The sequence below is a fragment of the Rhineura floridana genome, chromosome 1, assembly GCF_030035675.1.
Source record: "Rhineura floridana isolate rRhiFlo1 chromosome 1, rRhiFlo1.hap2, whole genome shotgun sequence".
Classification (NCBI taxonomy): domain Eukaryota; kingdom Metazoa; phylum Chordata; class Lepidosauria; order Squamata; family Rhineuridae; genus Rhineura; species Rhineura floridana.
The window spans coordinates 146899878-146925379 of NC_084480.1; the positions used below are offsets into that span (position 1 = coordinate 146899878).

The following is a 25502-nucleotide window of genomic DNA, read 5'->3' on the forward strand; positions in this document are numbered from 1 at the left end:
TTTATTATTTAATTTATATCCCACCCTTCCTCCCAGCAGGAGCCCAAAGTTGAAAGAAAAATAGCAGGAAAAGGTAATAGTGGCATGTTAAAATATGAAACAAGGGTTGTAAAGTACAGTGCCGTAGGAAGGTGTAATGCTAGATGCCATAGCACAGATTTCTCCAACCTGATGCACTCGGGATGTTTTTAATCAACCTTTATTAATTTTACACCATTGTTAAACATAATCAGATATAATCAAAACATCATATATAAATCATACAACATTAACAATCTGTTCTCCAGAAGTTGTACTACAACTTATATTGTCCTTGACCAGTGGCCTGGCTGGCTAGGACTGATGGGAGTTGCAGTCCAAAACTTCAGGAGGGCAAAATTTTAGGGAAGACTGCCACAGCGTTTCACGTAGTATTAGAATTGCAGATCTCAAAATGGCACTAATATTTAAGAATTATCTAAAATATCCACATGGGCCGACACCCAATAATATCCACCCACTTGCACAACCAAAATCTGCTTGCGCAGCAGGACTTCTTGTTTTTCTTCTCCCCCCCCAGCCCCCAAATCTCCAGAGGGTCCCCCAACCTTAGGGAGAAGGGGATAAAGGGGGAGGAGAGGAAGGAGAAGCCCCACTGCGCAAACATATGCCTGTTCACATCCATGGTATTTTATTGGGATGAGGATTGGTAGGAGTTTTTAATGTTTTATGTTTGTTAGTGAAATTGTCTGTATTCTTTTCTTATTTTAATTGTTTAATAAAATGGCTTTAAAACTCCATAGGGAAGAGAATTAGCATGGTTCAGGGGACTGATGATCATTTATTGATAACTCAGTTAATTGAAACGATATAAATTTTTGCAGTAGCAATATGTTAACTTTATTATTTAGCTCTGCTGTAGATTATCTGCAGTTTAATTGAACAAATTAAGCTCTTTATAGAGCCACCATTACAGTACAAATTCATGTGTATGTGCATGTAAAACATTTGCATTTTATTTTTCAAAGCATTGTCTGAAACAAAACTTGATTTTTCAATTTCACTGTTTTCAAAATCACTTTTCATTCTAAATACATGAACTGGAGTAAGGTATATTATTTGATTAAGGTAGAGTGAAATGAAGAGAGCATACTTTTTCAAACTAGTTAAATCCAGTTCTTAAAGCTAAATCACTACAGGTGAGCCAACAATTTCTGTTTTCTAAGCTGCAAAAAATACCTGTCTCATGGCAGTGTAACATCACTGTCTGTGATACTATGTAGCTGAAGAATCTGAAAGCCTGTCTCTAAGCAGCTCTTTGCTGGTGCAGATAAGCTTGGTTAAGATGTAATGCTTTTGATCTTCTGAACCCGGAACAGGGAATCTGTGGCTCTCTTCATATTGTTGGGCTTCATCTCCTTTAATTCCTGAGCAACAATGGTTTATAGTAGAGATAGCTAACCTTTGGACCTTCAGATGCTCAGTTGGACAACAACTCCCATCATCATTGACTATTGGAATGATGGGAGTTGAAGACCAACAACATATGAAAGGCACCAGGTTAGCCACCTCTGGTTTAGAGGATTGAACTTGCATGCCCCCTTCTCCCCTTTCATCATCAGCTTAATGAGGAAGTTTCAAGTTTTAGAGGTTTGGTCATGGTTTGAGAGTTTGAGCATACCACAGCTCTCTGTTTTGGATGTTACAGCAAAATGTACTGCGAAAGCCGGGCAGTTATGTGCACGCTTGGCAGTGAATGAGCAGAGAGCTCATTCCTTATAATCCACATAATAATTTAGAGAATCGAAAATATTACAGCTGAACTTTTCCTGAATCTTTGAATCGGCTACAAACCAACTCAACTAGTTTTAACAGTATAGAGATTTCCACTGATATGATCAATTCTAGTTATTAAATGTTTCTAGTAATGTTTGATGTAGCAACAGACTTTTTTTTAGTAAACTTTTGCAAGTCACCATATGAATCTACATGGGCTCCTATAAAAGAGGAGATTTTCTTAACAGATATATGAAAGTTGCAATCCTGACACTATTCTTGAAATTATTTCAGTATTACCATTAGGGCTTCTTATGTGAGAGGGTTTTTGCAGAGGTCTTGCAAAACAAATTTCATTTTGAAACCAATCTTACATTTAGGTTTTTACACTGACACTACTACTAGAGCCATTACTTCTGAATCTTAGCAAATGCGTATCTCCTTTCCAAGACAAATTCATTTATTATATTTCTGATATTTTTATCAATTTGTTTTAACACAAATAAAGCTCTTTAGAGAGCATTCATATATTTCAGATACAACATGAAAAATTGCTGCACGATGATGGATAGCAATCAGAATCTCACTGTAGCCATAACATTCCTGATCTAACCATATTTAGGAGATCAAGAGAGTGCTGTGGAATTGTATACTCACTTCCTGCATGAATTTTCCATTGTCTTTTCATAGTTTACTTTAACTATAATGTTGTTTTCCATCTGCATTGCCAGTAGCCATGCTCTAGGATTCAATCTACAGTACATTGATGCTAACCTAGGTTTGCAAAACCACCCAAAATCCTGGTTTCACAGAGCTACACCCCGGAGAGGGGAGAAGTTGCATCAGAGCAGTGCAGAGAAAAGAGAACAAAACAGGTCTTAATAATATTTAGTGCCATCTTGACAGTACATATCACCAGTGTATCTGGACTCCTTTTTGATTCTGAAAGAATTAAAATAGCAAAATATGAACTTCCCTTCTATTGCACGATGTTCCGTAACTGTTACTGACTGCTATACTGAATCAGCTGTTCCTAAAGGAGGGAGAGAGATATGTGGGTTTGCATGTGGGGTTACTGTACTGTTATGTTTCAAAATTTAATAAGCATACCTAAGATATTTACACTAACTTTCATTTGCAGGATAAATGAAATTTTATAGTGAAGGAAAAATAGTAACCCTTCTTCAGTTTTCTGCCCATCTTTCCCCCTACTTCAGAAGTTTAAAAAACAGTAGAGCTGTGAAATGAATGCAGGTCTCTGCTTCTTCAGTTTTGCCTCATGTGCTCCTTAGAGGACACAGGACTCTGGATCAGAATAAATATAATCAATATTATAATGTACTAACAGTTTTTGTGGCAGTGATGAAGCCTCTGATTTGCTGAGCTGTGCTGATGTTGCAAAGGGCTGAGCAGCAAATGATATTGCAGAATGCGTGGCAGAAAAGTTTTGAGTCAGGATTGCTGAAGAAAGGAAGGGGATAATAAAGAGGAAACTGGATCAAGGAGAGAAAGTTGGGAGGGGGCAGACTTATTGAGAGAGGATGTTTTAAGGCAAAATGATCAGAAGAAGCAGTGGACAGGAGAGAAGCTGTCAGCAAGGTGCCATCTTGAAGGTTCTAGAGAAAGGGTGTCGGCAGGACCATAGAAAGGAAGTCTGGATTATGGAGTTCTGTACAGAGAGGAGGGAAAGAAAAGAGAGTCAAAGGGAGGAATCTTATAAACACAGGGGAAGCAATGGCTCTACAAAGGAGAAATGAAAGCAGGAATGGAGCAAAGAGAAGAGGTGATTTCCTGAAGGAAAAGTCTGATAGGGCGTGATTGACCATAGTTGTGGTATCTAATTTAGACCTAGATTATTTGAGATTATCTATATAAAAAGATGCTAGAGCTTTGGTTGCTCAGTAACATGGAGTTTTGAAAGCGCTACGATATTTCTACAACACATAGCTGAAATTTAGTAAGCACATAGTACAGCATGCACAGATTACCAGAAAAATCTAAAAACTGCAAATGTTTGCCTACCTGAAAATTTAGACATAGTCTATTTCTTAACTGTGGCTAGCATTCCAGCGTGAAGCAATTAGATGTGGATTAAGGAAGGAGGGATGTTTATCAGCAGCAAGCAGAGACTGTATCACTGTTTGCAGAGGCAAGGTATATTTACCAATGTTTCACAGAAATAGGTGAGCTGGACATTACCATTTAGCAGGATTTCTACTAAAATGATTGGATCTTTTCTCCCTATTTTGCATATGAATTGATTCTAGAATGCCTACTGACAATCTGTACACATATGTACGTGTACCATTAAATAATGTAATTGATGGAAGTAGCAGAAATATTGATTAGTGTCCATTCTCAAAGGTGGCGAAGGAATTCTTGGATTTAGCCAAATAAGCATTTTGTCATTTTCAGATGCACTTGTTCATGGTTTGTTTGTGTACTTCTGTACCATCTAAAGGCCTGTGCTAACCTTGAGTATGTTGTGAGAGGAAAAGTGCCCACCCCAACATACATTCACACATCAACAAGCATTAATATATCTAAAATGAAGTTAACTGAGTAACAAACTACCTGAAAAATGTTAAGAATGTTTATATATAACTACCATTTATGTATTCATTACAAGAACATAACCTAAGGAGAATGTATAAGCATGTTTGAGTTGTGTTTCATTACTAAAAGTAGGTATGGGGCACCTGAAAATAGATGCCCTATACCACTGTAAAGCAGCCAAGCAAAGTAGTGAAATGTGAATGAGTGTTTTCTGTGACTGGATACTTTTACACAGTCATTATTTGCTCATTATTCTGAATCTGATCCTTTAAATTGCCTATCTTTATAGCTTTTTGCTTATGGCTTGTTCTTTTTTTCCCCTGTTTCCCCGTGCAGTGCTGGAAAAGATTGCTGATGTCATTAATCTAGCGCTAAACCACATGCAATAAAATATTTTCACAATTTGTTTAAATTCAATAGGACTCTTTTGTTAAAATGCCATTAGTTTTTTAACTATGTTCCAGGACTCCCCCAATTTCCCTCTTCTTGGGCTGTTTCAGAGGCCCCCAACTTTCAGGACTGTTAGCTGTGTTCTAGAAAGTATGAGTCAGATATTAAGTCAGATGCCTTAAGCAATCTACTGTTTTCCTAATATTTCAGAAATCTGACATGGACCATCCCCATTTTCATATTAATCAGGATTAGCAGCAATCAGATGTAACAATGAACCCAGGGTAGAATAGGGTGATAGCTCCCATGTGAAATGGGTTGGAAGTAATGCTGATCCTACACCCTATCCTAGGTAGTAGGTTTCACCTGCATAGGATTATAATAGCAACAGGCTTGTAGAACTGAAGAAACCTAAAATATGCGTGGACTTAAACATAAAATTGGAAATGTATTTTATTTTCGTTCTAGTCAAGTGTGTGTGTAGTCAAGAATTTTCATGTTTTGTCTTAAAATAAGATTTTTTTAAGTGTGCGATATATCTAACCCCTATAGATTGACATACCTAATGGTGAAGAGAATGATAAGAAAACTGTTAATATTGTACTTAAAAAATTGTTTTCACCTATTATGTTTTTATTGCAGCACTTGTGTTTGAAGATCACCTTGATATAGCAGAGATTTGTGATGAGCACTTGGGCTATTCAGTAAAGAATAATGTATCATGCAGGTAATGGAGCAATCAATTCTAATAGCAATGTCACTGCAAATTTTAATTTTTTTAAGTTTCTCAGACTACATTAAAAACATCAAGTGTAATAATTTGTGGCTGAATCCAGCCATCTTACTAAGATATTCAAACAAGCTGAATATATAGGCTCCAAATAAAGATTTCTCTTCAAGTGGTGACTACCTAGCCTGATTTCTAAATATTTAATCATTTCCACTGAGACTTTTTAAAAAAAATAACATCCTACTTCTGGGAGGGGTGTTTTTCCCCCACTAGATAATAGATCAGATCATTTCCTAATGTAAGGTATCTCCTTCTGAAGATTCTTGGATGAAAATATCTTTTTTTATATAGTAAAGTATAAATAGGAGGTCAATTTCTTTGTGTTTTTCCCCAGTATATGTCTCAACTGGTAGATATCAGAAGCAATAACTTTGCTAATATTAAGTTTATTCATACCTAATATCATCCTAACTGTAAAATAATACAGTCTAGAGTGGTTGTTTAATTAGGCTACAGTCCTAACTTCACTTAGCTGAGAGTAAGCCCCACTTCTAGTAGACATGGTTAGGATTGCACTGTTGCCACAACCAACAGAATCCTGTGACATCTTGAAAGACTAACAAATTTATTGTAGCATAAACATTCATGGACGCGGGGGGGGTCAGGCATGTGAAGTAGTCATCCAAATGGGTGGGTTGGTGGGTGTATATATGTGTATATACACATACTTTTTCCATATTTTTCCTTCTCTCTGCACTCAGTATGTGTGTGTGTGTGTGTGTGTGTGTGTGTGTGTGTGTGTGTATTGAGTACAGAGAGAAGGAAAAAAAGTTGTTTTCTTACAAACCAGGGTCAAAAGGTCAAGTAATGGAAAAGAGAGTTGTAGGTACAAGACTGTACTATGGAGAGCACAAATGAGTACAAAAGCCAACTGAACATGTGATTGTCCACTTCTGACTAGTGGCTGCTGGTGATAGACATAGCAAGATCAATAGGGTAGAGTAAACATCTAAAAAGAGACAATTTCAATAGTAAAGTAGTTAATCTGAGGAATTTTTGATTTTAAGTTCCACAGTGTCAAATTTGCTCATAAATTCTAATTTGGCAGTTTAATGTTAGCCTCACTTTAGAACTTTTTTATTGGAGATGGGATATATGGTTTGCCATGGAATATCGTTGGAAATATTCTCTAACAGGCATGTTTGAGTGGTAACATTTTTAATGTCAAATTTGTGACCATTTATTTTCTTTTGTTTGGACTCATCTTTTTGGCTCATGTAAATATCTCCACATCTTCTAATGTGATAAGTGCCACCATCTGCCAAGAGTATTGTTGATAGATGATGACATACTGCAGGAGAAGATCAGATCACACTAGAAGATGAGCCCTTGATGGTGCTTGGTTCAGTGGTGGTGTCACTTTACTCAAGTAAAGATCAAGGATTGTTTGTAGGTGCTTGTTCTTGGTTTTGTATCTCTGTGAGAATGCTGGTGGATAGCTCCTTCAAAGAAAGTTGGTTCTCAAAGCAAAGATATATACAATAGCACTTACTGAAATGTTGCCATTTCAGATTTTTATGTTTGGGTATTGTTCAGCTCTTTCTTATATAGGTTTTCCAGGTGGATAATTAATCTGTAAGCAGCTTTGTGATCCACAAGTGGAACCTGCAACAAAATGGTGTGATGTTTTCTTGCCTCCTAATAGGAGTGCTCCTGTTCGGGATTCCAGCCAGCTATGTCCTACCGTAAGCCATTCCATCACCTCCCCACTCCCTCAGTTTTCCATTTTTATTTTCCAACTGACCCTCAACATTCTCTTAAGTGCTGAGCATGCTCAGTCCTTGTTGGGCTGTTTTGGTGAGGGATTGGCCTACTTAGTATGTTTGGTTATTGTTTTTGAGCCTAAGCATGCTGATACCTCTGTCTTGTTTTCTGTCAGCAGTTACCAACTGAGTTTCTTATTAAAAGAAGTGATAAGTTAATGTGGTTACACCCAATTTATTTAGTTATCCAAATTGTTAAATGTTCTGCTAGTATTAATGCATTGCTTGCCCAAAGCTACTTTGGACCTATTTGGGGAGGCACACGTTCAGCCCTCCAGTGTTCTACACACCCAGTGAGACTCGCATGGATCCATAAAGTTGGCTTTGCTAATGAAGCTACTTGCAGTCAAAGGTAGAGCAAAAGTCTTGGGCCAAGGTCCTGCTCCTTAAGGGACACTAGGCATTTCACTGTGTGTGCTTTCAGAATTAGTCATTCCCCACCCAAGCCTTGAGAGGCTAGAAATGACCCGAAGTACTCAAATGCTATTACAAACATCATGTAACATGCAAGACAAAATGGAATACTCCCCTGCATTATGGTTGTTCCCAGAGATCCATACCTTTCCTGAGAACTGCTCTGGAGTCAGGCTTTTACCTAGTGTCAAAGAATGGAATCTCTCATGAAAGCAAGATAGCACATCCACTGTAGCATTATCTACTCCTAGAACATGACAAACTATACTAGCAGACAAGTGCTGATGGATAAATCACCCTACTGAGCTCAGTAACTACTTTAATTAGACAATTGGCTTTTCATCCTCGCCACAGCTTGATGATTGCTTCAGAAGTGCACCTTATTTTGAAACTCCTCCTGCCATAGACAAGCTGCAATCACAGTAAGAAATAATTTTTTTTAAAAAAACCTCATGTCTCTGATAACCTCCATACCAGTTGTATAGGCAGACCAGTGTACTAATCTTTGCTTTTTTTAAAAATGAACCAAAGCCTAGGCGGTGTCTGACTGGACCTCCAAATCTACTTTATCTGCCAGTCTGCACTGACATATGCTCATCTCACTAAAGCCAGCCAAAAAAATGCATGTCTGATTTCATACACTTTATGATTCTGAGATGATGAAGAAACTGAATCCCAGCAGTAGCCCTTATCATTTGGACACAGACGTTCCTTCCTGAAACCACCACCCTATAAGCAAAGCTATGATTCCCCATCAAAATTTACATTTTCCACATTGTGCATTAGCTGCATCCCAGAACTTTCTCATGGAGGCATCATAAGGGGAGGGGAGTCCCCTGTGGCAGTGAATTCCATCAGTTATGCATTGGATGAAGATGTCTGTTAATTTCATTGGGGGATGCCGAATTCTAAAATTATGAAAGCAGGATAGCAACTTCTCTTTACCTACTTTCTCCACACCATGCATAATTATATCAAGCTCTATCATGGGTTTGTCTTCCCTGACATACCTTTTTAAAACAAAAGCTCTAAATAGTTTCACCTAATCCCCTGGGACTAATCCCCTGATAATGGTTTTTAAGATGAAAAAACATGAACTGCACATAGTATTCCAAATGTGGTTTTACCATGGAGTTGTATAAAAGCATTACAATAGCGACAATTTTATTTTTAGTCTCCTTGTTTAATTCCCTAGAATTCATATTCAGTTCCATAAAACTGAATTTGTCTATTTCAAATCTATCACACAAGTTGATGTTTTCATTAAGCTACCCTTCACAATCTCAACATCTCTTCCCTCATTAGGCAATTCAGACATCATTGAGTATATACATATGTGGTTAGGATGGCCCCAATGTACATCCCTTTAGAATTACTTTCATTGAAACCCATTTGCTATTTTTTTATATTCATATATATTCACGTTTGGAGTTTTAGTCCAGCAACAACTGGAGGGCAAAGTTTCACTACCTCTCTTTTAATCCAGAAGACCACCTGATCCATAATAGTTCACCCTTACTCCATGACTGGCATATGCTCATCTCACCAAAGGCCAGCCAAAAAAATGCTGGGATCCTTTGGTGAGAGACTTTGTCAAGAGATTTTTGGAAATCCAAGTGTCTGATTTTATACATGCTTGTTGACAAAGAACTTTAAAAGAGTTGTGGAGTAGGACTTTCCTTTGCAGAAGCCATGCTGGTTTTTCTTCAGCATGACTTTTTAAATCTATATGCTTAATAGTTTTATCTTTTAGTAATGTTTTCCACCAGTTTATCATTTCCACTAGAATGATGTTAAGCTAATTGGCTTGTAATTTCCTGGATCTCTTCTCTTCTTTCCCACCCACCCCCACTCCAAATTCTGTTTTTAATATGGGTGTTATGTTTCAATCCTCTGTACAAAGACTGATATTAGGGACAGGTTGCAGAGTTTTGTTAGGAAATCAGCAATTTCACATTTGAGTTCTTTAAGAATTCTTGGGTGGATGCCACCTGTGTTCGCTGACTTGTTAAATTTGTAATTTGTCAATAAGCCCTCTTCCTCTATCTGAGCAGTTTTTTGCATCTAGCTTTGCACCCTCATATCAAATCCAAATACATTATGTCATCCCAGTGGCACTAACCGTATCCTTAAGGGGGTACCAGTCTAGTCCCATACGAGCCAAAACACTGCAAGCTGCATTTGAATTGTGTGGATGAGCTCCAAAAAATACATTGCTACCTCATCCGGAGGCCAAGGCACGTTGCTGGCCCTAGCTGTTCTCCTTCCTTGGTTGAACAGCTTGTTCAGGAGAGACTAAAGGATCTGTATGGTCAAGATCATGATACTCATAGGGGTGGCTCCAGATGTTAAAGGCATGCAGATTTATGCTGCACCTGAAAGCATCTCCTAAGAAAGGAATCCTGCCTTTGGGTGGCTGTTCTCCTTTAGTGGGAACTGCTATTGTGTTGCAAACTCCCAACTGAGCTCCCAGTGCAGCTATTACTCCCAGCTAAGCTCCCTGTGCAGCTATTACTTGAATCCCCTGCAGTATTTTGGAATATTTCAAAATATTTAATAAGATGCCAGGTCACCTTTAGCCTAAATTTCCATATAGTTAGGGAACTCAATTCTGAGTGGAATCCTTCCTCTGCCCTCTTGATATTCTTACTACCAATTTTTTGGGCCTCTTCCACATCAACACAGAGCAGAGTAAGATGTCAACATATTTCTCTTTTTAGGATCTTTCTGAAAGAACTACTCCTCCATGGATCATCAGTGGCAACATCTGAAGCCAGTGTGACATCGTGCTCTCTAATATGGGCCTGCCCTAATAGCCAAATCTCCTTGTGCCCTTGGTATGTGTCAGACACAAGAAAACATAATCATACACTCAGAAAGGCATCAAAAGACATGCGTTGTTGAGCTGTAGTTGAAAATTTGTCCCATGCTTTTAATCAGCAGAAAACCTTTCCCTTGATAAAGAATTCCCTCAGAATGCATTAGGAAACATACACCTGTGAATTTTTGTATTGTTTTGGTATGGGCCAAGCCCCCATTTCCTCTTTCTGAGAGCTTTAGCAAGCAAGCCTGCCAAGTGGGCTCTAATAAGTCAAATCTTTATTTGGCGGTGGGGTGGGGGCCTCCTATAGAGGGAAAGTTGCCATCTCATATTCCTCCCTTCACTTTCTGTGCCTCCATCTCCCAAATCATAATTTGTTGGTAACCTTGCCTCTGATTGCCTTCTTTCTGCAAACCTGCCTCCCTCTGTTGCTGCTGGAATCTTTGGATGAGCCTGGCTTAGGCTCCCAGCAGCTCAGCCATTGTCAAATTTAAGATTGTACTCGCACCAGTCTCATCAGATCTAGGTCTGCAATTTGTACCCTTTGCTTGCATGGAGATAGTCTGACACCGCCAGTCTCATTTAGTTTGCATGAAGAAGGCACTGGGTTGCTGTCTTTCTTGGGGAAGTGGGATGGTATGTGAAATCAGTTAGAAAGATTGAACTAGTTCAAAGAAAGAAACTCTGCAGAAGCAATTGCCCAGATTGTTCTGTTTTGGTTGTTCTGAACAGAATTGCTCAGAGCAACAAATCGTGAGTTCAGCACCAGTTGTCCAGAATAAATTGCTCAAAAATAGTTGCCCTATTGCAGACTCCTAGAAAACATCTGGAAAACAAACACTTGAAACATGCTTATTAGTCAGTTAAGTGAAGCAATTCTACAATAAGAAGCTCTTCAAACTATAGAAGAAAATAGTGGGAAATGGAATGGGGAAGTATATTTCGAATGCACAAATAGCTAAAATCTTGTCTGAACACCTAGCTAAATTGGCTGCTGATGGCTGGGATGCATGTTGTCCTTTAAAAGAAGAAGGAACATGTTGGTGACCCAGTGCCTCTCTCCAAATCATATGAAAGCCAGGCAAGTGAGAATCAGACAGATTCTGTGCTCACTTTTTTCATTAAGGAACCTCCAGTAATACTCATCTGTCTTACTATGTTCCAAAATGGTATCCCAATACAACTATACACAATAAACAGTGCCTGGGCAACAAATGAGGCAAGAATTAGCTAGTGGAAGACTTCACATGGGAGTGAGGATTTAAAATAGATGCTGCACCTCCCAACATAGTTGCCAATGCTGCTGCTACTTTAGCCTTGCCATCATGTCTATTGCTGAAAGCAACTGACTAGATAGCATTTCTTCAGTAAAGTCCAAGTCTATTCCCCCTGAGAGAGGGTAAAACTAATACTGAACCTTCACCAAGATTGGGCCTACTTTTAGGCTCTAGAGATGGACAGAGATAAAACAGTCTCTCCTCTGGTTTTCCATTAAGCTGGCTGGCTGGGGCACAGGGTGTTCTGGTGAGCAATGTGCCTTTCCAGTGATGTGCCATCATAGCCATCACTATGCATTGAGAGGCCCCTGCCAGAAGTCGGAATTTTGCTTTTCAATGACACATTATCATCATCATCATCATTTATTACCCAGATTTCACCCAAAGGTCCCAGGGCAGGTTACAAGAGTTTTAAAATATGACATTAAAAACAATTTAAAAACAACCTAAAATGCTTGTGCCTGCCCCCAGAACCAGCTGAAAATAACCGTGTACATGTGCCTGTATACTTGGTGGTTGGCATCATGCATACAAAGAAAATGTTTGATATACACTCTTGCAAACCTACCATAGCAACTTCAGCAATATAAGCATTAGAATAATAGCAACCTAACCTAAAGGATGGAAAATAAAAAATCTGAATAGTTGATGAACTAGCATCTGTCTCCCTTGCTAGCTTCTGCTTTTTATGCTGTTCCCATCCTTCATCCCACAAATTTCTGCTAATAAAATCTTTATTACATTGGGAATTACTTCCCCTGTAGAAGCAAAATATGAAGTATGTTGGGATATTGTTACCTGCATGTAAACTTTTAATTTTAAAAGACAACAGGATAACTGGAACAACAACTGCCAAAGTTAGCACTGCATATTTTTCTGAAGTACCAAAGCTACAGTCCTGTTGCATGACCCTCTCCACATTTGGAGATATTTTAGAAGAGAAGTAGTGAGCCAATTGTACATGTCTAGGCTATACTACTTAGATGTAGTTCATGCATGCATCTTCATTATTTAATGTTATGACTGGCAGCTGAATATGTAACCTAGCTCCATTGAAAAGCATTATTAAGGTGATGTGAAGGGAAAATGGCACCCAAAGTTATCAAGGAGATGGAGCAACTCCTCTATGATGAAAGGTTGCAGCACTTGGGGCTTTTAGTTTAAAGAAAAGGTATGTAAGATGCAACATAATAGAAATATATAAAATTATGCATGGCATAGAGCAAGTAGATAAAGAAAAGTTTTACTCCCTCATAACACTAGAACTTGTGGACATTCAATGAAGTTGAATGTTGGAGGATTCAAGACAGACCAAAGAAAGTAGTTCTTCATGCAGTACATGGTTAAATTATGGACTTGGCTCCCACAGGAGGCAGTGATGGCCACTAATTTGGACGACTTCAAAAGATTATACAAATTCATGGAAGATAAGGCTGTCAATTGCTACTAGCTACAATGGCTATGCTCTTCGTCCATAGCTGGAAGCAGTATGTTTATGAATACCAGTTGCTGGAAACCACCGGAGCAGAGAGTGTTCTTGCGCTCATGTCCTGCTTGTGGGCTTCCCACAGGCATCCGCTGGCCACTGTGAAAACAGGATGCTAGACTAGATGGGTCATTGGCCTCATCCAACAAGCTTTTTTGTATTCTTAGGATATGACGGTTCTAACTATGATGTTATATTTCTGATGGCCCATTCACACATTCCAGTCATCAACTAATGATCAAACCTCCCTTTAGCAGCATGACCACATACAGGCAGGATACATATTTTTGTATTAGCAAGCACCAGCAGTGCAGATAATTGCATTGGCAGAGAGAAAGTCTTGGTTACTGTCTCTAGTGGAAAAATTATGGTAAGGATAGTAGTTTTTATACTGTTCTTAACATAACTTTATTTTATTTGAAGCAGAATCTGAATCAAATATAAAGTTACTGTCATTGTGGCAGCATTGTCTGGCAAGGATTGTAAAGCAAGAAAGGCACTCTTGGTGTAAATTCTAGGCTCAGGTAAGCATTATGGCAGGTTTGATGATGCAAGGAACAAATGCATATTTTTTTTGTTAACGCTATTGTTAAGCTGGACTATTCTTAAACTGTTAGTTTCTGCATTTTTAAAATGCAAAGCTGAGTATTGTTACAGTTCAACAAACAGTTCAGGAGGGCCCTCTTATAGAATGCAGTTGCCTTGTATGTTAAATATTTTATAGGTATATTACATATCTCTTTGTGAGTTGGTTTGTAGAATGTTTAGTGGGGTTGTATAGTCAAGACTGCATACTGTGCATTTCAATTCTCTGATCTTAATGTCTCTAGATTTGTGCAGTATAACTGAGGTGAGTAATTGGCATACTCTGTCACAAAAACAATAGTTTCCCAGGCAATGCCAAAAGGGTATCCTGTTCTCAAAGATGCCACTCTCACTTGGACTGCAAGGGCAGGACTGATATGTCTATCAACCTAGATCCATGCATGCCTTTAGAGCACCAAGACAAGAGTTTCTGGTGGGCTCCAGTGTGTTGGTCCAGTAGCAGCTCTTCTTTTTCTTCTCCTGTCTCTGTTGAACCATAGTGGAGTGGGCTGTGATTTTCACTCTCCCAAAAAATGTAATGATATGGGCTTGGAGTTTCAAGATAACAGCTTTAAATATTTAACGTGTTTTATTGCTAGTACTTGGCTCCCTGGCACCTTCAGATCGTTTCATGATTTTTTCTGTTTTGCCAGTTTCTCACACCTTTATGGAATGGTGGGCAAAAAGTGTAAAGAAAGTACCAGCATAGAAGAGAGCATAATTTGCTTCTTTTTTATAGAAACTAAAATCTAACATCAAGTGCAGTAATAACGAATTCATAACCTAAAGCTGCAATCCTAACTCCTTACATAGGACTAAGCCCTATTGAATTCAATAGGACTTATTTCTGAGTAAACATAGGACTGTGCTGTAATTTATTAACATTCATTAAATTGCTCTAGTCAGTTTAATGTGTAGACTGATATTATGTAAGGACAGCTGTGAGTCTGTCCTTTAAAAAAGATCATCTGAATATGACTTCTCTGCAAACTGCATGTTGAAGCATTGATGAAGCTAGCCTATGTCTCTTGCTAACATTTGGCAGGCTATTCAGGGACATGTCAGATAGACCTCTGGCTTCATGGTAGCAGAAACCTCAGAAAGACTTGTTCTGGAAGACCTGCGAGAAGTACTGGTACTTTTGCTTTTCAAATTGTCTTCTGCTGATTAAGTCTATGGACTTGTATTATAATATGAGTTGTATATACAATGCAAGTTGTATATACAATGTATGTTGTTTGTACATAATTGCAATAGCACTGCATATTTCTTTAAACGTAGCAAATTGTAATAGGGAGCACATTTGCCATGGCATGTGCAGCACCTGTGCTCTTGGCTCTTACTCTAACTCTCTTAAGTACCGTGACAGTCTAATTAGGTTTGGGATACTAACCTAAACCATTATCAAAGCTAGCACTTTAAATACTCGTAGTCACTTTTCTTCTTAGTATATGGAGCACCGCACTTTTATAAATACTACTAGCACTGAGTTTTAAACATATTGTTTGCCCCCATTTTTGTGTAGTCCTTACAGGGTGTATGTTTAATGTAGGTGGCAGCTGTATGAAGTTAGCTTTTCATAAATGTGGCCACTGCCTGGTACCTAACTCTTTTTTAATTATATAAGAACTTTATAAACTGTTGAAAAGGAAGGGATCCAAACTATTTAGTAACTTTAAACAAACAGTGCTAAATTGCCGACATCTAGACAAATCTGAGCTTTAAAAAAGTGCATATGTACACCCACAGGAGCACAGGCCTTCCGAAACACCAAAGAGACATGGCAAAACTTTTTAAATAGACATGAAGAGCACGTGTTTTAAACTCTGCATTATTTTGACAGAGTATGAAATAATTAACATGGTTTCTAATGTAGAGTTCTGTACACAAAGTTTGATAATGGAAGTTTTTACCATGGGGGATTATCATGGACAGGTGAGAGAGAGACTCCCAAGTTATAGTTCACTCTGTGCATAAGCATTAATGCAATTGAGAATGTTTAAGCAATTGAGAAAAACAAAGAGTACTCTGCCTGTAAATCAGTTTGACTTACATTGTAGTTTCAACTGCGAAACAACTTTTCTTTAGCAAGATAGAGCTACGATGCCTTAGAAGGAACAATCACTAGTAGTTATACAATTGCATATATGGAATACTCTTAATTTATGGAAAGTTCACTAAGGCAGGGAGGCAGTTTCTACACAAATTCCATCTTTAAATTTATGTTGGCTGCAAATAAAACATCAGATCTCTGTTCTACGATAGAAGAAACTGACTTGAAAAATGCTTTGTCTGCTTTATATTCTTGCCATCAACCATCAAATGTATTAGCTCTACATTATTTGAAACCGTTAAATGTGGTGTTCCAGATTTACTTCATGATGCTAAATACTTATGAACTGTTAAAGAAATTAACTATTAAGGCCTAGGTGGCAAATAAAACTAATTTATAAAACTAATTTATGCAAATATTTTTACCTCTAGATACAACTGATTTCTAGATGTCACTCTATAAAAGCTAATGAGATTATTTCTTTAAAAAACCCAAAATATTCATACTCTTTAGTGTAATGTGCCTTGATTCAGCTGGCACAATACATATACTGAAGCTAGCTTCTGTGTGCATTTTTGTTGAGTGGAAGCTGCATACACAAACAGGTGTTGCATGCACTTGTCATGGCACCACCCAGATTTTGAGATTGCAGGTACAGTTCCCACTACTCTCTTTTTGTCAAGAACCATGAATGCAGCCCTCAGCAAATGGTTGGTGTTGACAGCACCAATTGCTTATGCAGGAATAAGGAAGGACCAAATGCAGCACATCTTTATTAGGAATGTATGAAGCTTGGTTGGAGCCTTTATCTTAATATGTTTCATCAGGCCCCGTGTTGTATTCTCAGTCTAGACTAATAAATTAATTGATTTTTGTACAGCCTATTTGCATAGCAGAAATAAGTCTCCATGAGCTTTAGGAATCCAAGTGTTTGTGTTGCAATATAGTTATATTGATTCTACCACAACAGTGAAATCTGTCTAAACAGTTCTTAAAAGTTTAATGGTTTCTTCCAAATTCTGAACATTATAAGAATGTCACTGTCTATCTTGAACTAACCTAAATATATTTAACTGTAATTAGTATATTTAGTCCCTTCACTTATTGTGATAAAAATGGTGTGTATGAGAGAGTGAGAACGCTTCTAAAGTCAAATTAAACATTGTGTAAAATCTATAAAAATCCAGCAATTTCCCCTCTTCTAAGCTAATATACAATAAAATCTTAACATATGATCCACATGTTCTGCCATCCTGCTGCAGCTTTCTTACAAAGCTACACCCAAAGTCTACAAAGCCATGTAGAGCTGCATTCAATATGATACAAGGAGCTGCATCCAGAAACATACATGCATGGGCCTTTTTTTGGATCCCATCCAAGATTGTTTTAATCCAGACAAGTTTACCAACCTAGTTTAGTAGGCTAAATGGTCTGCAAGGGACATTTTCATATAGAGGAAGAGAAACTAAAAAAAGAAATGGTGGTCCTCTTCAACTAGACATTTGTTTTCCTGATACATTCTTTTCTTAGCCTACAGGTAAAATGGTCATGTAAAAATATTTCTTAGGAATAATGAGCTGCTTTTAAAATATATATATAAAAAAATTGTAATGGCACACGGGCAGTGTTTAACAATAGTCAGTGGTGGATTTGTTTGTTCTTATTTTTAACAGCATGTGTAATCATTTTAATTATCATTTTTAGTATTAATACTTCCATAAGTGTAAAGGTAATTTCACAACTGCACCTATAATCAGAACATGCCATTACAACAATCAAGTTAATCAAAATCATGTGCATAGCAGGTAGCAGTTTATTCTGTGTGTGTATTCTTCCCCAATGGTACTATTCTTTAGTAGGATATTCTTAACCAAAAGGTGTTTTAAAGTCATGGCATGAAAAATCGTAAATGTAAACAAGTACATGTAATGCTGATTTAAAAGAATCTTCTTAAACTTATGTGATGCTTAATATTTTCCTTAGCAAATTTGTTTTAAAGGTAGATCACTGTTCTGAAGGATGTTGGTCCTATGGAATAAAAATAATGGAAATACAATGCATGTGTTACAATTGTAGACATGGTAAAGAATTAAATGTGAACTTACTGTACGATACTGACTCTGTTTTCAAGCAATCTGTTTTGCTGTTCTATTGTTAACATATTTAAAAAGCAAATATACTGTAACTTAGCACTTTTTCCTATGTACCCTGTTCTTAACTATACTAGAGGTACAAAATGGCATACGTGTGGAACATGTAATCATGCCTGCATGAATATTTCAGGGTTTTTGCTTTCCTTGATGTACAAGACTGGTCTCTCTAGACATCATCTTAAGTGCAAACCCCCCTCTGTCTATTTGACTTATACCATTATGTTACACGATTTCAGAATTGTTTTTAAAGCAACTTAAGTTCAGGGTCTCTTTACATGATCTCTTTTCTAAAATGTAAGTATTGGCCATTCAAGAGTAGACCTTACAAGAAATGCCTAGCCTAAGACAAGTAATTTGTGGGATTATCCATTTGAGCCCCTTAACTCTTAACCGAAATGATTGCATATGCCTTTAACAGGATAATATTTACAGTTTTTGAATGTGAGGTTCTCACACTTGCCATCAAACAAGCATACATTTGAAAGGGGCTTATACTGTAAAACACAGAGCGAGATTATGCCAACAAAAAAATACCATATGCACAGCAAGGGAAGCACTATGTCTACAAAAAGAAGTGCAGTCGAATAATAAGGGAATATGCAGATCTGTCCTGCATATATGTGACATAGTAAATTAACATAATTTTATTACAAGCATTACAGAACAATAGATGAGAAACAATGTGCTGTTGTGAAAGACCTCTCAAACGGTACACAGTAACAGAAGCACCTCTGCGGCTGATGTTTAAATTCTGTATTTTGCTTTCTCTTGTCTGGGAGAAAGGATTAGACTCAAGATCGTATTCACTTGAGATAGTCACAAAAATGAAAAAGGAAGCACATTCAAGTAAATAAATATATTGAAGACTGGAGTCATTGCTGATTGAAGGGGACTATATTTTTCAAGAGCAAGCTATGGACAGGTGTAGGGTATTAGTGAGAAAAAGGATGCTTGAAGAGAAAGGAATACAAATAACTTCAGCTGTATGAAGTTTGGCTGTGCTGCAATAGAAATAAGCCTTAGGAGACAGATACACAAATGCATGCATTGAATGACACATTTCAGAGCAAGTGTGACTAGTCTTTCTCATTTAAAGAAATTCTGCATGGCTCTGGAAAGCTAGCATGACAAGGAAAAATGATTATAACACAGCCTCTTTCTGATATGCCAGTTTTCTGTACAGAAGTTTTAAACATGGATCTTGTGGTCCCTGTCTTTTGCAGTAATACTATCACAAAAGGGCTATACTGCATGCTTTTTCTGAATATGTGGGTGAGTTCTCAATTTGTTAACACAAGATGACACACAGCTTGAATGTGTGATCTATCTCCACTGAAGGATTACATTTGAGGTGATGTCAAGCAATCTAAGAGCTCCGATTGTCTGCTCAATGTCCATATATGGTGGTCATCACTTGAATCAATGTGTTATAAATAACCATGCATGATCCTTCAAGTAATTAAAAAGCTCTGCTTTTTAACCAGGCTGGGGTTGAGAAGACACCTGAATTTCTGCTGAGAGATATCAGGAAACCATGATGAGATGTGAGGCGGGAGAGCAAGACCTTTTTTTTAGAGCAGTAGATATGTGCTGTAAAGGATCAAGCTTATATAAGCAAAACTACTATCTAGGAATAGGGGAAGAGAGATCACAGCAGAATGCATGTGGATACTATGGGGCTCTCCAGAAGAAGAGAGAGACAAAAAAGCAAGGTAAGATTGAAAAAGTAATCAAGTTGCTGTAAATCCTGTGCATAGCCACTGCTTAACAGAGGAGATGGGCTTCAAAAGCCATGTTAAAGGGAAGACAAAGGCCCTAGGTGGTGGCAGGGTTTTTAGTAATGGAGAAGAAGGAATATCAAAGCAATTAGATGAAAAGGGTCATAATGGATGGCAGAGAGAAGTCTGAAGGCAAGGGCAGGTGCAGGGTTAAAATATGTCAAAAATTGAAAGAGAGATGTCTAACTGGTCACAGGCTTCCTGGGATCCAGAGGAGAAGTAAGACTGAGAGAATAGAACTAGAAAGATTAGTTATAAGGGCATTGGCCAATGAGGTGGAATCATTATGGCTCTTGTTACATCCCAGTAATTTTCATCAGCTTAAAGTACAGACCACTGCTATATGCAGGGAGAATATTTGTGAAAATGGAGTAGTCTAGAGTTTTTTATCCTGTCGGCAGTTTTTAGCTCTCTTTGTCAGGATGTAGGGCTAACCTGGTAGCACCCAAATGCTAAACTATCCTGTGGTATACTTCAAGTTTGTTCGCAGACTGATTACTGCCCCCAGACATTTCTCCAATTCTTCTACATTCTTCACAATGTACAGTGAAAGGTAAACACACAAGATGAAGTTGAGCTTGGATAAAAACGAGTGCATAGAACTCTAAATTTAACCGCCCTAATAGTTTATCTCACTTTTCAATGCATTTCTTAATCAAATCATTTGGCACTGATTCCAACTGCCCATGCAATGCTTGGAATGCTTTTTGTTTGGTTTTTGAGGCCATGTAAATATCAGACCCTGAAATTCAGAGGGATGAACTAAGCCTGGCAACAAAGTCCCTGTGTTACACTCAAGATGCTTCTAAAATCTTCAGCATACTCTAGTATTAACAGGGTGTTCAGATGTGACTTGTCATGTACTGTATTCAAAGGTTCATTGATCAGTGACTGTATTGTACTGTATGAATAATCATAAATTGCCTTGTATAAGACTGTACTAAGTACCACACAGATTTTCATGTTCCAAGTTTGTCAGCAGTGCATGATGGCAGTTAGATCCTAAAACTATATGGTGCTAACTCTCCCATATCAAATGGTGCTTTTGTGGATGCTAACTGCTGACATGCTGGGGGAAAAAAGCTTGAAGTTGAAAAGTGTCTCATCTGTTCGTAAAAGTAAAAAACAACCACCATGATTTAAACTTGAATTGTTTCACAGTACCATTGACAATCCAGTGTTTTATATGTTTTTTTATTGGGTTTTCAGATGATTCTTCAAAAAGCAGCTCTCTCATTTGTTATGAATGGATTTGTAATTGACCCAGGCCATAGTTTCTTCATTTTGACTTGTTAGTCACTGCTTGTTCATGAATCTGTTTGAAAATGTCACATGAGGTATGTATCTTATACACACAGTCAAGTCCAGAAGAGGACTGAAAGCACCTTTACTGATTAAGGATCCCTAACCTTTTGCTCTGATAATCCTGCTTATAATGAACCATAAAGCCATTTCACATATTATAGTCAAATATAGCTTTTCCGTTGAATAAGCACTCAGTAGGAACCTGCAACCAATCATGGCTCCCTGACTGGTTTACCTGTATTATATGTTTATTTGTTGCATTCACACGTAACATTTTTCAATGTACATATAAAGCAGCTGACATATACACCTAAAAAATGTGCCTGCACATGGAAGAGGAATTATCATTAAAGTGAATCAAACCAAAGGTTTCATTGGTCAAAAACAGAATTTCAATGAAGACAAATCCACATGGCTCTAGCATGCTTTGATTGAGGCAAAATGGAACAATGTTTAAACTTCACTTTAAACTAACTCAGTGTTTTAATGATTTTTATGTAAAAAGCTCGACATTTCTATATATTATGAGGTAAAAAAAGCATAATTCTCATGAACTTATTTCACCCAAGGGGAATTGCTAGGTGATATGATTTGACCTGTCGGTGACCAATTACTATAGGATCTAATATTTAGAGATGTGTGGAAAATCAAAATACTGTAGTTCTATTTTCTTTTATAGTTCACATACATTTTGAACAGATAGCTGACAAACAAGGAATATTCCAATGTACATAAAAGCTTTTTTTCAAAAGTGGAATTGCTCAGTTTTGTTCCAAAGGCTTTAAGACAGACTGCAACATTGTAAACACCAAACTCTTAAGGTTGTAAAATACCACAGTATAACCCACCACAAATCCCAAGTTTAAATGAACTGTCAGACATACTAGTAGACAGCTATCCCTGTTTCCCTATGTAGTGAAGGGGAGTGGAGAGAGGCAGCACAGAGCATTGTGAACGTAGATTCAGCCAGAGGACTGATGTCCCCAGACTCTGGGGGGAGGAGGAGGTAATGTGGGCAGACCCTGGTACAAGAATAATGGTATCAAGGTAATGTCTTAAATTCTTAAAACAACTCTGAAAGTACAATAGTATATTTTATCTGTGATGAAGACTGAACTCTGCACTGTATCATTTCAGACTACAGGTGAAAAGGGAAGTTGTATTTTTTTAATGCTACCTCATGTAAAAAGTTCCCTGGTAAACTAAAATACCAAGGAGAGGGGCATGCTCTATCTTTCTTCCTGATGTGCATATTACATGTTGAAAGTTGCCTGTGTCTTTTTAAAAATGAACTTTTTTTTTTACTTTTACAGGGGATCATTCAAAAATACATTTGTCCCCACCTGTTTTCTTTAACTGGTACTGTCCAGAATTACACCATCACATTCATATGTAGAAAAGACTTCATCATTCTGTGAAAGATGATATCCATGTCTACTTATAAGGTACCCAAAAGAAGGAAAGTTATCACTTAAAAAAAAACAGTGTTTCGTGTATCCTTTGCCACTACTCTCACTTGCAAACATCTTTGTTCTATCAGATTTCCTAAATTTTTTGCCGAGATGATTTGTTTTTAATACTGAGCTGCTTTTTGGAGGAATGTACATATAAATATATATTTGTCAGTTTGACAAGTCTATTTGCCCCATTATCAACTGAATTTACGTATTGTTGTTTGCCACTGTTTGTTCTGTCTTACAATAAATTGCTTACTTGTGTAGTCTTAAGCAATTATTCTGTAAATAGATACGTTTCACTGAAAATTGTCAACGTATAAAAATGAAATGCATATGCTTGATACGGTTTTTGTTTTAGCTCAGATACTGGAAGCATGTGTTTCTTATCTCTGAGAAGAGAGAATTTCACCTCAGGATCACACAGCTTAAATATTTACTTCTTTACAATCCTTTTTTTTAAAAAAATCTAATCCATTTCATTTTTCTGAGGAATTGAGAGAACAGTTTGTTTTGTTTTAGCAATAATATGCCATCCCAATTAGCTGGTAGCACCATTCCTCAGAAGCTAGTGGATTGTGAAGAAAAACTGCAGTTGGTGTTCAGAATAATGTCCTCTACACTAAGACGCAGAGATCCTTAACTGAGAAAGGGATCAGAAGTAGAGCCATACTAGAACTTGCTTATGGTGGTGAGAAGTCCTGCTTGTTAATGTCATGTAAGTCAACCCTGCTGAAGATTAAGGTAACTAACCAAAGGTTGATGAGTAAAAAAATCTCCAAGCCTAGCATTTTAATATTTGTGAAGGGCATAAACTTCATGCAACAAACACAGGTTAAAGATAGCCCTTGCCTCTTATCCAGCCCTTAAGTTGAAAAAGGGTATGGAACGAGTGGAAACTGAGGCCTAATTCAGACACCACTACTGCAGCATGGGAGCTGTTTTCATGTGGTTTGATCCCTAGCCACTTTGGTTGTATCTGGAAAAAGATTGACATTGGTTGGGGAAAACAGAATTCCTTCTCGCATTGTCACAGCAGCCTCCAGGGAGAAGTGGTCAGGCATGACATTCACTCAACGCATATCTGTGTGGGCAGTCCACTTTCCTCATAGCTGACCTTATTTCTAGTCCTAAATCCTGGCTAGAAAACAAGCACCAGCTAGGAGGAGGATGCAGGGGAGAATGGCAGAGGGTTGAGGAAGCATTTGGCACCCTACTCAGCCTACACCTCCTTCACTTGAAACACATATGTCCTACTACCATTTTACAGCTTTTGAATCTTACGTTCTAAGGCACAGATTCTACCTTCACCCTCAAGCAGACTTGTGGGGCATTTTTGGGCCCCAGGTACACTTTTCATTGTATAATTTAGACATAGGTAAACCTATGGGGATATCCCTCTAGGACATTGTCACAAACTGACACCTGTACAACATCCCGAACTTTCAGCCAGTTACAACTTACCATTTTTCTTCTGGAAACAAAAAATCCACTGGGGTCCAAAAATAACCCAGAAATTGTGTTATTTACTCAGTATGCATGGAGAAGGGGCCAATGTATGTTGCTCAGAAAAATTCTGCCGCCTCTGAATAAGTGTTTTTTTGCTCAAGGTGCTTTGGTAGTGTCGAGCACACTTACGGTGACCAAAAAAAGGGTTTCTGGGAGACAAAGTGACCCCATCTCATTGGAGTGTAAATATATCCCAAAGACAGCCAGTGTGATTGGGGGGGGGGGCAAGTCAGCATGGGGGTTAACGCATAATTCAGCCCTTACACACAAGTGATTCTTCAGCCGACTGCTACGGCTAGGTTATCTAGGTCTAGGTAGTTCGAAACTGTCGTTCCCTGTTGACCTGATGGTGTTTACTTATTTATATCCTGCCTTTCAGAATACAAATCTTACCAAAATGGTTTATAATATAAAAATGCATTAATAAAATAAGAAATATAAAAACACAACAAATAATCAGGATCCTTCCCACAGGGCAACTGGTGCTGATGACCTACTGTGGTAAACAGTCAAGCTGGAGTAGACTCTTATGTTTTCTTTGCTTGCCTCACTCACTCTCCTGGAATCCTTCCCAGAGGGCGGTGGGAAGTGCAGAGTGTTGTACATAATTTTTTTTGCATGCACCCCAATCTCCAAGTGATGCAAGACTTCCAAGGGTTCCGACCCTTCCCCACAGTTTAGTTTCCTTGGAATGAAGGTCAGCAGAGACACTGGTGGCTTTAGGATATATGGCTTGTTTACACATGTGTACAACACTCCAACAGCGTTTGCTTCCTCGTCGTGTTTCTAAGGGAGGCTTCCCAAAGCCCACAGCTTTAGATTCAGTGCAGAGAGCGAGGAAAGTCTCTGTGTGTCTTTCCAGCTTCACCTCAGACTAAAATAAACCAGCCACTTGTTCACTTCAGGATGAGGGGGGCTCCAGCCAGGTAAGGGGGAGGAGAGCCTCTCTCCTGAAAGAATTCCTGTAGCAATAGGACTACTCTGGACCAAATATTTTTGACATGCAAATTGGCCTATCAAGCGAACAAAGAAACTGGCCTGGCCAGAACTATTAACTTATGAAAGGAATTAGTTGTATTAGTAGAGCAAGTTTCTTCCATTGCAGGTCCCAATTTCTAGATACAGGATTACAAGTTTGGTGGGGACTTACATCATCCATCTGAACCCCACAATCCTATAACAATATGTATGTGTCCCTAAGTTTACACAGCAATACAATATATGATTTGTTTGATAAAAGTATAGAATACCGTTCATTAATAGCTTGATAGGGCATGGTCTAGCCTCATCTTTATTTGAGGAAATCCCCTTGGGCCCATAAATATCTGGTGTGTTATATCACACAATAAAAGAGAACTTTCAACACAGTGCATCAGGGCACAAACAGTAATCTATAGCCAAAGTCAGTCAAGC

General features: G+C 38.0%; 1 protein-coding gene across 18 annotated transcripts in view; it reads left to right on the plus strand.

Annotated features, from left to right (window-relative positions):
- PURG (purine rich element binding protein G) overlaps nt 1-22836 on the plus strand; it is a 31507-nt gene extending 8671 nt beyond the window's left edge. Inside the window, exons 3-8 of one of the 18 annotated variants that reach the window (XM_061635752.1) lie at nt 5344-5428; nt 7043-8090; nt 10389-13776; nt 19528-19755; nt 21031-21158; nt 22440-22836. In XM_061635752.1, coding sequence (XP_061491736.1) covers nt 5344-5373 — 30 coding nt within the window. In that variant the 3' untranslated portion in view covers nt 5374-5428; nt 7043-8090; nt 10389-13776; ... (1 more) ...; nt 21031-21158; nt 22440-22836. The other 17 variants (XM_061635742.1, XM_061635770.1, XM_061635800.1 and 14 more) reach the window with 17 other exon arrangements.
- The last annotated feature ends 2666 nt before the right edge of the window (nt 22837-25502 follow it).